This window comes from Salmo salar, chromosome ssa19 (genome assembly GCF_905237065.1).
Source record: "Salmo salar chromosome ssa19, Ssal_v3.1, whole genome shotgun sequence".
NCBI classification, from domain to species: Eukaryota; Metazoa; Chordata; class Actinopteri; order Salmoniformes; family Salmonidae; genus Salmo; species Salmo salar.
The window spans coordinates 62,115,657-62,129,861 of NC_059460.1; the positions used below are offsets into that span (position 1 = coordinate 62,115,657).

The 14,205-nt window shown below is 41.1% G+C and overlaps 1 protein-coding gene across 1 annotated transcript in view; it reads left to right on the forward strand.

Annotated features, from left to right (window-relative positions):
- The window catches only part of lasp1 (LIM and SH3 protein 1), a 36,714-nt gene that overhangs the window by 11,209 nt on the left and 11,300 nt on the right, over positions 1–14,205 (forward strand). The window contains exons 4-5 of the mRNA NM_001140542.1: positions 5,306–5,413; positions 7,251–7,323. Coding sequence (NP_001134014.1) covers positions 5,306–5,413; positions 7,251–7,323 — 181 coding nt within the window. The remainder of the gene's footprint in view (positions 1–5,305; positions 5,414–7,250; positions 7,324–14,205) is intronic.

Here is a 14,205-nt window from a genome sequence, read left to right on the forward strand (position 1 = left end):
TCGTTGTTGCTCCTAGACGTTTCCACTTTACAATAACCTCTTACATCTAGACGTTCCGCTAGCGGAACACCTGCTCCAATATCCAATGATAGGCGTGGCGCGAATTACAAATTCCTCAAAAATACAAAAACTTCAATTTTTCAAACATATGACTATTTCACAGCATTTTAAAGACAAGACTCTCCTTTATCTAACCACACTGTCCGATTTCAAAAAGGCTTTACAGCGAAAGCAAAACATTAGATTATGTCAGCAGAGTACCAAGCCAGAAATAATCAGACACCCATTTTTCAAGCTAGCATATAATGTCACAAAAACCCAGAAGACAGCTAAATGCAGCACTAACCTTTGATGATCTTCATCAGATCAAATCAAATGTATTTTTATATAGCCCTTCGTATAGCTGATATTCTCAAAGTGCTGTACAGAAACCCAGCCTAAAACCCCAAACAGCAAGCAAAGCATGTGAAAGAAGCACGGTGGCTAGGAAAAACTCCCTAGGAAAAACTCCCTAGAAAGGCCAAAAACCTAGGAAGAAACCTAGAGAGGAACCAGGCTATGAGGGGTGGCCAGTCCTCTTCTGGCTGTGCAGGGTGGATATTATAACAGAACATGGTCAAAATGTTAAAATGTTAAAATGTTCATAAATGACCAGCATGGTCAAATAATAATAATCATAGTAGTTGTCGAGGGTGCAACAAGCACGTCCGGTGAACAGGTCAGGGTTCCATAGCCGCAGGCAGAACAGTTGAAACTGGAGCAGCAGCACGGCCAGGTGGACTGGGGACAGCAAGGAGTCATCATACCAGGTAGTCCTGAGGCATGGTCCTAGGGCTCAGGTCCTCCGAGAGAAAGACAGAAAGAGAGAAAGAGAGAATTAGAGAGAGCATATTTAAATACACACAGGACACCGGATAAGACAAGAGAAATACTCCAGATGTAACAGACTGACCCTAGCCCCCCGACACATAAACTACTGCAGCATAAATACTGGAGGCTGAGACAGGAGGGATCAGAAGACACTGTGGCTCCATCCGATGATACCCCCGGACAGGGCCAAACAGGCAGGATATAACCCCACCCACTTTGCCAAAGCACAGCCCCCACACCACTAGAGGGATGTCTCCAACCACCAACTTACCGTCCTAAGACAAGGCCGAGTATAGCCCACAACGATCTCCGCCATGGCACAACCCAAGGGGGGGGGCGCCAACCCAGACAGGATGACACACCTAGGACATTATGTTATACAATACATGCATGTTTTGTTCAATCAAGTTCATATTTATATAAAAAAACTGCTTTTTACATTAGCATGTGACGTTCAGAACTAGCATACCCCCCGCAAACTTCCGGGGAATTTGCTAACAATTTACTAAATTACTCACGATAAACGTTCACAAAAAGCATAACAATTATTTTAAGAATTATAGATACAGAACTCCTCTATGCACTCGATATGTCCGATTTTAAAATAGCTTTTTTGGTGAAAGCACATTTTGCAATATTCTAAGTACATAGCCCAGCCATCACGGGCTAGCTATTTAGACACCCGGCAAGTTTAGCCTTCACCAAAATCAGATTTACTATTATAAAAGTTTGATTACCTTTTGTTGTCTTCGTCAGAATGCACTCCCAGGACTGCTACTTCAATAACAAATGTTGGTTTGGTCCAAAATAATCCATCGTTATATCCGAATAGCGGCGTTTTGTTTGTGCGTCCCAGACACTATCCGAAATGGTAAATCAGGGTCGCGCGCGTGGCGCAATTCGTGACAAAAAAAATTCTAAATATTCCATTACCGTACTTCGAAGCATGTCAACCGCTGTTTAAAATCAATTTTTATGCAATTTATCTCGTAAAAAAGCGATAATATTCCGACCGGGAATCTCCTTTTCGGCAAACAGAGGAAAAATCACAAAGACGGGGGCAGCCAGGGCACGCGCCTAAGCCCACAGTCCCTTGATCGGCCACTTGAGAAAGGCGGTAATGTGTTTCAGCCTGGGGCTGGGATGACGACATTCAGGTTTTTCCCGGGCTCTGAGCGCCCATGGAAGACGTAGGAAGTGTCACGTTAGAGCAGAGATCCTTTGTAAAAGATAGAGATGGCAAAGAATTCAAGAAATGGTCAGACAGGCCACTTCCTGTAAAGGAATCTCTCAGGTTTTGACCTGCCATTTGAGTTCTGTTATACTCACAGACACCATTCAAACAGTTTTAGAAACTTTGGAGTGTTTTCTATCCAAAGCCAATAATTATATGCATATTCTAGTTACTGGGCAGGAGTAGTAACCAGATTAAATCGGGTACGTTTTTTATCTAGCCGTGAAAATACTGCCCCCTAGCCATAACAGGATAACAGCACTAAGAGTTGACCGGGGCAGCTCTAGCAAGGCAGAAATTTGATGAATTGACTTGTTGGAAATGTGGCGTCCTATGATGGTGCCATGTTGAAAGTCACTGAGCTCCTCAGTAAGGCCATTCTACTGCCAATATTTTTCAATGTAGATTGCATGGCTGTATGCTCGATATGAGCATCCCTGCCCTAAATTTTACATATGCACTAAGGTTGAGCAGCAAACTCTATTACACCTGACACTGATATTGATACACTGTACAAAATCTATTGATACTCTGTACAAAAAATCAAGGCAATCAGCTGCAACATGATTTCTAGTTTACATCTTGTATCATTCACATTTGTGGCTAATGTTAGTTAGGTGACTACGTTAGCTAGGTTAGGGTTTAGGGTTCAGACTTGGGCAGAAATTAGTTCTGTTTTGTAGTTTATTTTAAAATACCAACTTTTCAAATACTCAAGGTAGTCAAATATAGTTTATATAGAGCTTCAACTAAAAGGCAACTGTTTTCTGTGATATTCAAATTCAGAAAACCAAATAATAGTTGAAAGTATTTTGAATACCTCTCAGAAAACCAAATAATATTTGAAGGTATTTGAATATAATGATCATAGGCACATGGTTTGGAGGGCTCTTATATATTCAGCTTAATATAGTTTATAGCCTAAAATGAAATACATGAGGGACATGGAATCACCACAACATTAGAGTAGACCACTTTTGCAGCCTCAAAATGACTAACAAATATATTTTCATATTGAGTGACACATAAGGTAGTACAGTAATTCTTGACATCAAGCTCTTATACATGTGCTGTAACTTTGTGATTATTACAATAACAACATTGTTTTTACATAGGACTTTGGAAATAGCTTTATAATTGCATAATAATGGAGTTATTACATACTTGGAATATGGGACAGTCACTATACCTTGTTTACAGTAGTTACAAAATTCTCAGCTCATTGCTATGCAATTAAAATGCAATTACCAAAGTGTTATGTAACAACATGCTAATAAAATGTTGCTCCAATAGTAATTACAGTTGTATTAAACAGGTACAAGAACAGTTTAATTTTAAGTGTCACTGAGAATGCTAACAGTAACAAAATATGGGTATTAAGTATCGAAAGGAAACAAAATATCCCAAAACTGCCTTCTTGAATCAACTACAGACAAGGTAAGTAGAAAATCATGTTAGTTTATATTCTGAGTAAACCATCCCTTTAAAGATGGTATAGTGTGTGTTTAAAACAAGAACACTTAACCTCAGATGTAAAAGAGGTTAGAAGTTGTTTTCGCTCAGCATCCAACTTGCTGTTTGCAATATTTGCAAATGGCTTTGAATTACTCTACAGTATTTTCAGGTATGGTAAAATTAATTGCAGACTTCAAAATTTTCAGTGGCATGTTGAAAGAGTCGTACAGTAGTTGAGCGTCATAACTTATTTGTACTTATCGGTAGAAAATATTGGTAGTAATTTTAGTAAATAGTTGTAGTCACCTCCAAAGTAACTATGTGTTCCTCGGGAAAAATAGTTACTTTCCACAAAGCATAGTAAAACTATAATTATTCCAGGCCTGTTAGGGTTAGGTTGAGGGTTAACTAACATGCTAAGTAGTTGCACAACACTATGGTTGAGGTTAGCTAAAGTTGTGGTTAGCTAAAGTTGCTTTTTAGCTAAAGTACTCAAGTTGTCCCAGACGCGATTCGAACACACAACCTTTGGTTTGCTAGACGTTTGCATTATATGCCACACATCCTCCCGGGCCATCCTCCCTTCTATGGTTTTGCTAAATTTAGCTGTTAAGTACCAGTGTCCTGCCAAAAGCTCACACTGAATGAGGCCTGAGCCTTTTGCCTTTATCATGACTTTACTGACATTTAGGCAGATAGCTAGTAAACTTACAATTAGCAGACCAAGTGATATGGCCAATTAGCTCATATGGTAATTAGCTAGGTAGTTGGCTAGCTTGCTAATTTAGTCAGCCAGTTGGCTAACATAAATACGCCTGCCCATAAATCAACAGAACTGCTTTGAAAATGCCAGCTGTCAATGAAAGAGAAGAGACTGTCTGTTTGACAAACATGAACCACACAGACAGGTGAAAATAACTACATTCTAAAAGCAAATTCAACCATAGCTAGCTAGATAGCTACTAGCTAACGTTAGTGATGCTATCGCTACCTGTCCTATTTGTTTCCCAGTGCTAGCTAGCTAGCCTAGCGTTAGCCCATCGCAGAGATTTCAGATTGTGTGAGAGCAGAGCAACAACGTGAAATAAAATGTACAACCCTCATAGCTATACAATCAACACCCATTGCTTGCCTTGAGTGAGAATATATTATCTATACCACTTCTATAAATGATATTTTTCTCCTTCAACAAAGATGAAAATTTGCCGTTAGCAGGTGCCATATTACAGGACATGTACCAAATTAGCTTCCCTTCATTTTGACTGTAAGATTGATTTTAATTATATCAACAATACCTTTCTTAAATATTCAAACGGAAGTTGAAGGTCATAATTAATCTTTCTCTGTGATTCGAGTGTCACTATTGACAACTTTGTTGGATTTCTTTAATGTCTGTTCAGTAGTTGTCTATGGCAGAATTATAATTTTAAAACCTATCTTCGTGAAAGAAAACTGGTGAATGGATCTGGGCGTCGTGGTGAGCATTTAGGGAATGTAGTTCTTTGTGGACGTGCGCAATTTCGTTCCGGAATATGGAGGGTTCACGGAGAAAAGCATGCATTGCCCGATCAACACTATCACAACCACTAATGTCATAATTGTAGTACAGTATTTCGATTTCAGCCCTCCTACTGAAGTGTCTGTATGACCTACAGTAAGTAAGCAAGTGAAGAAATGTTGTTAGTATGTGAGGTTTTCTGTAAACCTGTGTGTGTGTGTTTCTGTGTGCGTGCGTGTGCGTGTCAGGCGCTGTACAAAGAGGAGTTTGAGAAGAACAAGGGGAAAGGCTTCAGCGTGGTGGCCGACACACCGGAGATGCAGAGAGTGAAGAAAACGCAAGACCAGATCAGCAACGTAAGTCTATTAACTCTGTATCTACATTTTCAAAAACAGAACTAAACCAGTATAGAATCAACATTCCTAATGAGCTACACCCACTTTCCTATCTCCCCCTCTTCTCATTTTGGACCAAAATATTTTAGCTGCAAAGGTCATTGCTACTAGCCTGGTCCCACATCTGTTTACGCTTAATACGTTTACAGATCTGGGACCAAGCTACATTGCTAATAGTGCTACGTACAAAACTGCAGTCCTTCTTTGCAGGCTGTACTGTTTTGTGCTCTCCCTTATCCTTTTTCCATCAGCAAACATAAACCCATTTTCTCCTGACTGACCAAACTAATAGACAGATTTTGTAAAATGGACTGGCTCAATCTATCTCATTCCATCTCTATATCATATATCAGATAAGGCTAAAAGAATGAGACTATTAGAGACTGTACTATTCCCTAGAGGTATAATGGAGAGCCATGGCTAGAATTCAACACTATCTCTCCTCATTCCGCTCTGCTACTGCTGCTCCAAGGAGAGAGAGAGAGAGAGAGAGAGAGAGAGAGAGAGAGAGAAAAGGGGGATAGAGAGAAGGGAGTGGAAAGAGAGGGGAAAGGGGAAATATAGAAAAAGGCAAGAGAGAGCAGGGGGAAGAGAGAGAGAGTGAGAGTGTCTATCTGGGGAACAGCAGCAAACTGAGAGTGGACATTCACTTTCTCCTCATAGCTGAGGGAATTTGACCATATAGGGCAACTCCTTCTTGGGCCCTAAGAAATGTCTGAAATGTGACTTCAAGTGTCAGATTAACAGAATCCTCTCCACTGACTCCCCCCTAGTTCTCTCTGTTTATGTTTATCCTTTCATTCTTTCCTCTTACTGTCTGTGTTTCTGTCTAGATGTGTCTTCTCTCTCTCCGGTCTTTCTGTCTCGTCGTTGTCCTCCCCTCTCTCTGCCTGTCTCACATTCTTAACTCTTTATCTCTCTTTGATTTTTCTGAATACTTGCCTCAGTCTGTCTCTAGCTGTTATTGTCTTTATTCTATTCTAGCTATTTTCTCTGTTTTCTTGTCTTTCTGTCTTTTACATACACTCTATATTTGTTATCCCTATTTTCCTCTCGTTCTAAAGCTCCTTAGTAGTTTGTTTACTTCAGGTCGTTTGAGGACGAGGGGGTTACAGAGGGCTGCACTTCACTTCCTCTGGACATTCAGTCCTCTGTTTCCTCCATCCTCAAATTTCAATGGCTGCATTCCAGTAGTTGTACACAGTTCGGACAGATCGTCTCCTTTCCTTTCATGGCCACTTGTCTCCTATAAGGGTTACTAGATACAATTGCTACTGGTTTATGAGAACTACTAACCCTATCCAGCCCTTTAAGACAAGTGGTCATGAAGGAAAGGAAACAAGGAAAGGAACCATTGTAGGATTTTCTTAGCACATGGTTGTGGATGGGAAAGTGATCTCGTTTTAGAACTTTAGAGCAAACCTCCTACCAAAGTTATGTGATCAGGGCTTAACTTGGTTGCAAACGTATTCATTGTTAAATCACTGTTGTCTTTGAAATGTAATTTCCTCTTTGTTTTTTTCAATACCTCCAAAAATGGTACTTCACACAAACCTAGACTATTGCGTTGTTGATGGCAGAATTTGGCAACATAGTGACCCCTTCTGGAATGATCTATAAAGTGCAGTATTCACTCAGTACAATGTATGATGTCTCCGTTCTGTCTGTCTGTCTGTCTGTCTGTCTGTCTGTCTGTCTGTCTGTCTGTCTGTCTGTCTGTCTGTCTGTCTGTCTGTCTGTCTGTCTGTCTGTCTGTCTGTCTGTCTGTCTGTCTGTCTGTCTGTCTGTCTGTCTGCAGATAAAGTATCATGAGGAATTTGAGAAGAGCAGAATTAGTAGTGATGCCCCACCCCCAGTGAATGCCAGTCAAGGTAAATACTCCACACACATGCAGGCACATGCGACGTGCACACACTCATACACGCATATACACATACACACAGACAATAAAAAGCATACTGTAACAGACCTGGCTGGGTTCAAATACTATTTTGGGTATGCCACTAACTTATAGACATTTGGAAGTAAGTATTTGGATATATAGAGAGGGAAAGAAAGAGAGAGGGAGGAAGTTAGGGAGGGAGGGGGAAGAGAAAAGAAATAACAACCCAAAAGCCCATTTTGACTTGAGAATTGTTTCCAACCATGTTTTTGCTCATATGGTCTATTATTCATGATTTTTGAAAAGTCAATTGATAAGCTAATAATGCTTCTCACTGACATTCTCAGTACACAGTCCACTATCAGACAGCCTGATGCTCTAATACTACAAATTGTTTTATATGTCTATGTCTTCCTTGCATCTATAGTATCAGGCCATACTTCCAAGTCATTACCAAAAATGTATTAATTAATTATTCTGAAATGTTGCATAAAGTTGGAAACTTTAAGATTGGCTTCCCGTTGACAACTACATTTTAAGACAGATATTTCTAGAATTTAAAACCTAGTGGGCTTCCGTGTTAGTACTTGTTAGCATACTATATCTACTAACTAGTACTTGTTAGCATACCTACCTGTCTTTCTGTACTGGTTACCATAGTTACACTAATCAGCAGCACCTGGTTTGGGCTGGGATGAAACAGGCGAGCGCAATTAGTAATCAATCAATGATGTCCTAATAGAGCAGTTGAAAATACCAGCACTGTGCATACGAAAAATATTTAATTGGTGGTGTGATGCAACTTGACAGAAATGAAGAATTCAATAATTTCATCATTCACAAGGAAGTTGTACAATATTTTTAAAATAAGAAATATGTATTATTTACAGTGTATTCAAAAAGTATTCAGACCACTTGACTTTTTCCACATTTTGTTACGTTACAGGCATATTCTAAAATTGATTCAATTGTTGTTTTTATCCCTCATCAATCTACACACAATACCCCAAAATGACATAGCAAAAACTGTCATTTAGAAATGTTTGCATATAAATATCACATTTACATAAGTATTCAGACCCTTTACTCAGTACTTTGAATAACTTTGACAGCGATTACAACCTTGAGCCATCATGGGTATGATGCTACAAGCTTGGCACACCTGTATTTGGGGAGTTTCTCCCATTCTTCTCTGCAGATCCTCTCAAGCTCTGTCAGGTTGGATGGGGAGCATCGCTGCACAGCTATTTTCAGGTCTCTCCAGAGATGTTCGATAGGGTTCAAGTCCGGGCTCTGGCTGGGCCACTCAAGGACACTCAGAGACTTGTCCAAAAGCCACTCCTGCGTTGTCTTGGCTGTGTGCTTAGGGTCATTGTCCTGTTGGAAGGTGAACCTTCGCCCCAGTCTGAGGTGCTGAGCTCTCTGGAGCAGGTTTTCATCAAGGATCTCTCTGTACTTTGCTCCGTTGATCTTTCCCTCAATCCTGACTAGTCTCCCAGCCCCTGCCGCTTAAAAACATTCCCACAACATGATGCTACCACCACCATGCTTCACCGTAGGGATGGTGCCAGGTTTCCTCCAGACGTGACGCTTGGAATTCAGGCCAAGGAGTTCAATCTTGGTTTCGTCAGACCAGAGAATCTTGTTTCTCATGGTCCAAGAGTCCTTTAGGTGCCTTTTGGCAAACTCCAAGCGGGCTGTCATGTACCTTTTACTGAGGAGTGGCTTCAGTCTGGCCTCTCTACCATAAAGGCCTGATTGGTGGAATGCTGCAGAGATGGTTGTCTTTCTGAAAGGTTCTCCCATCTCCACAGAGAAACTCTGGAGCTCTGTCAGAGTGACCATCGGGTTCTTGGTCACCTCCCTGACCAAGGCCCTTCTCCCCCGATTGCTCAGTTTGGCCGGGTGGCCAGCTCTTGGAAGAGTCTTGGTGGTTCCAAACTTTTTTCATTTAAGAAAGGTGGAGGCCACCGTGTTCTTGGGGACCTTCAATGCCGCAGAAATGGTTTGGTACCCTACCTCAGATCTGTGCCCCGACACAATTCTGTGGCAGAGCTCTACGAACAATTCCTTCGACCTCATGGTTTTTGCTCTGACATGCGCTGTCAACAGTGGGACCTTATATAGACAGGTGTGTGCCTTTCCAAATCATATCCAATCAATTGAATTTACCACAGGTTGACTCCAATCAAGTTGTGGAAACACCTTCTTTGCCCGCTTTGAGGATAATACAGTGCCACCGACATGGCCAGCTACCAAGGACTGTGGGCTCTCTCTGAGTAAGACATTTAAACGTGTTAACCCTCGCAAGGCTGCCAGGCAAGACGGCATCCCTAGCCACGTCTTCAGAGCATGCGCAGACCAGCTGGCTGGTGTGTTTACGGACATATTCAATCTCTCCTTATCCCAGTCTGCTGTCCCCACATGCTTCGAGATGGCCACCATTGTTCCTGTACCTAAAAATGCAACGGTAACTGAACTAAGTGATTATCGCCCCGTAGCACTCACTTCTGTCTTCATGAAGTGCTTTGAGAGACTAGTCAAGGATCATATCACCTCCACCTTACCTGTCACCCTAGACCCACTTCAATTTGCATACCGCCCCAATAGGTCCACAGACGATGCAATTGACCATCACACTGCACACTGCCCTATCCCATCTGGACAAGAGGAATACCTATGTAAGAATGCTGCTCATTGTCTGTAGCTCAGCATTCAACACCATAGTACCCTCCAAGCTCATCATTAAGCTTGAGGCCCTGGGTCTCAACCCCGCTCTGTGCAATTGGGTCCTAGACTTCCTGACGGGCCGCCCCCAGGTGGTGAAGGTAGGAAACAACATCTCCACTTCGCTGATCCTCAACACTAGGGTCCCACAAGGGTGCGTGCTCAGCCCCCTCTTGTACTCCCTGTTCACCCATGACTGCGTGGCCATGCACACCTCCAACTCAATCATCAAGTTTGTAGACGACTCAACAGTAGTAGCCTTGATTACCAACTACGACAAGACAGCCTACAGGGAGGAGGTGAGGGCACTCGAAGTGTGGCATCAGGAAAACAACCTCTCACTCAATGTCAACAAAGCAAAGGAGACAATCGTGGACTTCAGGAAACAGCAGACCACTGGAGGCTGAAGACATTTGGCTTGTCACCTAAAACCCTCATAAACTTTTACAGATGCACAATTGAGAGCATCCCGTCGGGCTGTATCACCGCCTGGTACAGCAACTGCACTGCCCACAACCACAGGGCTTTCCAAAGGGTGGCGTGGTCTGCACAATGCATCACCGGGGGCAAACTACCTGTCCTCCAGGACACCTACAACACCTGATGTCACAGGAAGGCCAAAAAGATAATCAAGGACAACAACCACCCGAGCCACTGCCTATTCACCCCGCTACCATCCAGAAGGCGAGGTCAGTACAGGTGCATCAAAGCTGGGACCGAGTGACTGAAAAACAACTTTTATCTCAAGGCTATCAGACTGTTAAACAGCCATCACTAACACAGAGAGACTGCTGCGTACATACAGACTTGAAATCATTGGCCACTTTAATAAATGGATCACTAGTTACTTTAATAATGTCACTTTAATAATGTTTACATATCTTGCATTACTCATCTCATATGTATATACTGTATTTTGCTTATGCTGCTCTGTCATTGCTCATCCATATATTTATATATTCTTATCCCATTCCTTTACTTAGATGTGTGTGTATTAGGTAGTTGATGTGGAATTATTAGATTGCTGCATTATCTGAAGTAGAAGTGTTTCGCTACAGTCGCAGTAACATCTGCTAACCATGTGTTTGTGACCAATAAAATGTGATTTGATGATTTATCAAGAATGATCAATGGGAACAGGATGCACCTGAGCTCAATTAAATAAGGTATTTCTGTTTCATTTTTTTTTTTATGGGAAAAGATTGCTAAAAACCTGTTTTTGCTTTTTCATTATGGGGTGTTGTGTGTAGATTGATGACGACATTTTTTTATTTAATCCATTTTAGAATAAGGCTGTAACATAACAAAATGTGGGAAAAGGGAAGGGGTCTGAATACTTTCCGAATGTGCTGTATAATATTCCATTCAAAATTTTGCTATGAAGCATTGCAATTCATTATGTTGAGTAAAACACTGAATATTTCAGAATTTGTGTCCCGGTGTCATCATTGTTTTTCTTAATATACCCAAAGCAGCCTATGTGCCAGAATGTCTCTGCTTCTGCTTTAGAAAGCTAACTTGTCGTTAATGCAACACTGTCAAATCAAGCCAATCTTGAAAGCTTTCTTTACACTCTTGAGCCAGCCAATATTAAGCTGGCAAGAGAGACTACAATGACTGCATTTAGACAGGCAGCCCAATTCTGATCTTTGTTACACGAATTGGTATTTTATGACCGATCAGATCAGCTCTAAAAAATAACTGATGTGAAAAGATCTTACGTGATTTTTCAAAAGACCAATTAGTGTAAAAAATATCAGAATTGGGCTTTCTGTCTAAACGTAGCCTATGCAGCTAGCATTGTTGAATGTAGAACCAGTCAGGTACCCAGTCTACCCAAAGAGTAGGCTTTGAATACAGTACATCCAACACAACAATAAAAGTGTAACGTTTTAATAATTTGATGATTGTACATCAATTGCAAAAAAAAACATGTATTTACTGATGAGAACTGATGTTCTCTTTGCGAAATATCCAATTAAAGACTACATGTAGCCATCTCCCATTCAAACCTGTGTGAGAAAACCCAAATGGTCATAGAAGAAGACAGTTTAAAGGTAGACTCTGCAAAATGACGTTGCCATGAGCAGCACCAGAGATATTCAGATGAGCGAGATGCAAGACTTCGCTTTCACACGGTCAAACACAGTATCTGCGCATGTGCATGGATTCACTTCATGCTGTTCTAAGCGTGGTAGCCAAGAATCTCAAATCTAAAATATATTTGTTTAACACTTTTTTGGTTACTACATGATCCCATATGTGTTATTTTATAGTTTTGAGGTCTTCACTATTATTCTACAATGTAGAAAATAGTAAAAATAAAGAAAAACCCTTGAATGAGTGGGTGTGTCCAAACTTTTGACTGGTACTGTATATTTTCTTTGAAATACACTGATAAATCCAAACAATTCAGATTTATATTTCTTCAATAGGTGTTTAATTGATGTGAAAATAAGTGGTTTCTCTAATAGGGGTAGAGTTATAAACTGTCTTGGTCAGGGGAGCCTTCAAGGACAGCGACACTGCATTACATGAATCATGGATCAATAGATCGCTTGATGAAGCCATCCATGTTGGTGCCCTTGTACCGGTGCTTGCCGGAGTCGTAGAACCCCCGTCTTTTGCTCTTGGAGGCGACCTTAGCACTTTTCTGGCTGTGTTTATCCAGGCAGTCGGGATGAAAGCGCCAGCCGCAGATATCACACTCTTTCAGGTTGAAGTTGGCTGATTGCAGTTTTGAAACTGCAGTAAAGGTTTCAGTAACTGCAGTCGACTGTGGGATTTTGTGTGCAGTGATTGCAGAATAACTGCAGTGTACTGAAATTGAACTACAATTATACTGCACTGTAGCACGGCAGTTACAATTATACTGCAGTTATACTGCAGTAAAAAAACTGTGTTATTTTGGATGCAGCATTTGCAGCATTTATACATTCTAACTACAGTTGTACTGCAGTTATACTGCACTCTGACTGCAATCTTTTTTTGTAAGGGATGGAGCAGCTCACAGAAGAATGACATCGGTAGCCGGTAGGTAGGATAGACTTTCAACTTATATCTACCAATAAATGCTAACTATGGCAACAATGGGTATGCAAACCAGGTATCAAAAAATGTTGGTCCAATTTGCGATGTGCAATTCAGTCATCATGCGCTGTTTGCATGAACATTTCTAAAGGCTTTCCCAAAAAAACATCCCAATTAAATGTTGACCGCAATGTAGGCTTACCTGATAGAATGATATAATGCTGATTTGTATCAATGGGGAGGGCATTTGCTTTGGTCAATTGAATTAAAGGGCAACTACACCCTCCATAAATATATTTTTGTTGATTTTTCCCAGACCTCAAATGGTCTGCTGATGTGGTTAAGCATTGTTGTGGACTTACAGCATAACATTTTTGAAAGTGTGATGTTGAAAGTGAAAATCTGAAAAATCGATGGGAAAACAGGATTTTTCACACAGGACGCCTTTCCTTCACACAGGACCCACTTCTACAGGCACCACTACACCACTGCATAGGGTCGATGGAAAGACAGCATGTCCATTCACTCTGACATAATAAGCCAGTAGGTCCCAGTCATAAGAATACAAAAACACAACCATTAGGCTAAGCATTTCCCAGTCGAAATGTACAACTGTTACTTCCCAGCTCAATTTTTTTTCTCAGGTTTAGCACACAAAGTAACCAGTGATCTAAAGTTGAAATGCAACAATGTGTCACACACATAAGTTATTTTCAAAGAGATGGCTACCAGCATGCAAACAGCAATAAAAAACACAGTTCCACTACCTCTTGTTGAAAGTTATTCTTGAAAAGGGAGAAGCTAACAAATAAGCAACAACATCCTCTTCAATAACACCTGCTGCAGCCGCTGCAAACTAGCCTACAATAAAAGCTAGCTAGCGAGACCTTGGGAAAACTAATGTTCGCTATTACACAGTTGACCTGTTGGCCTTCAAGAAGGCAAAAGTTTCCATACATTTTTGTAAAAACGGTCCCACCCATTACAAGTCAATGTAATTGGTTGATTCCACTGTCACTCCAACATTTTGCCCTAATACAGTTGAATGGCAGATGCCTTCTATCAAGCTTCTGATGGCCTAGCCCTCGCCAGTGGCTGACTTTGCTAGCTAGAT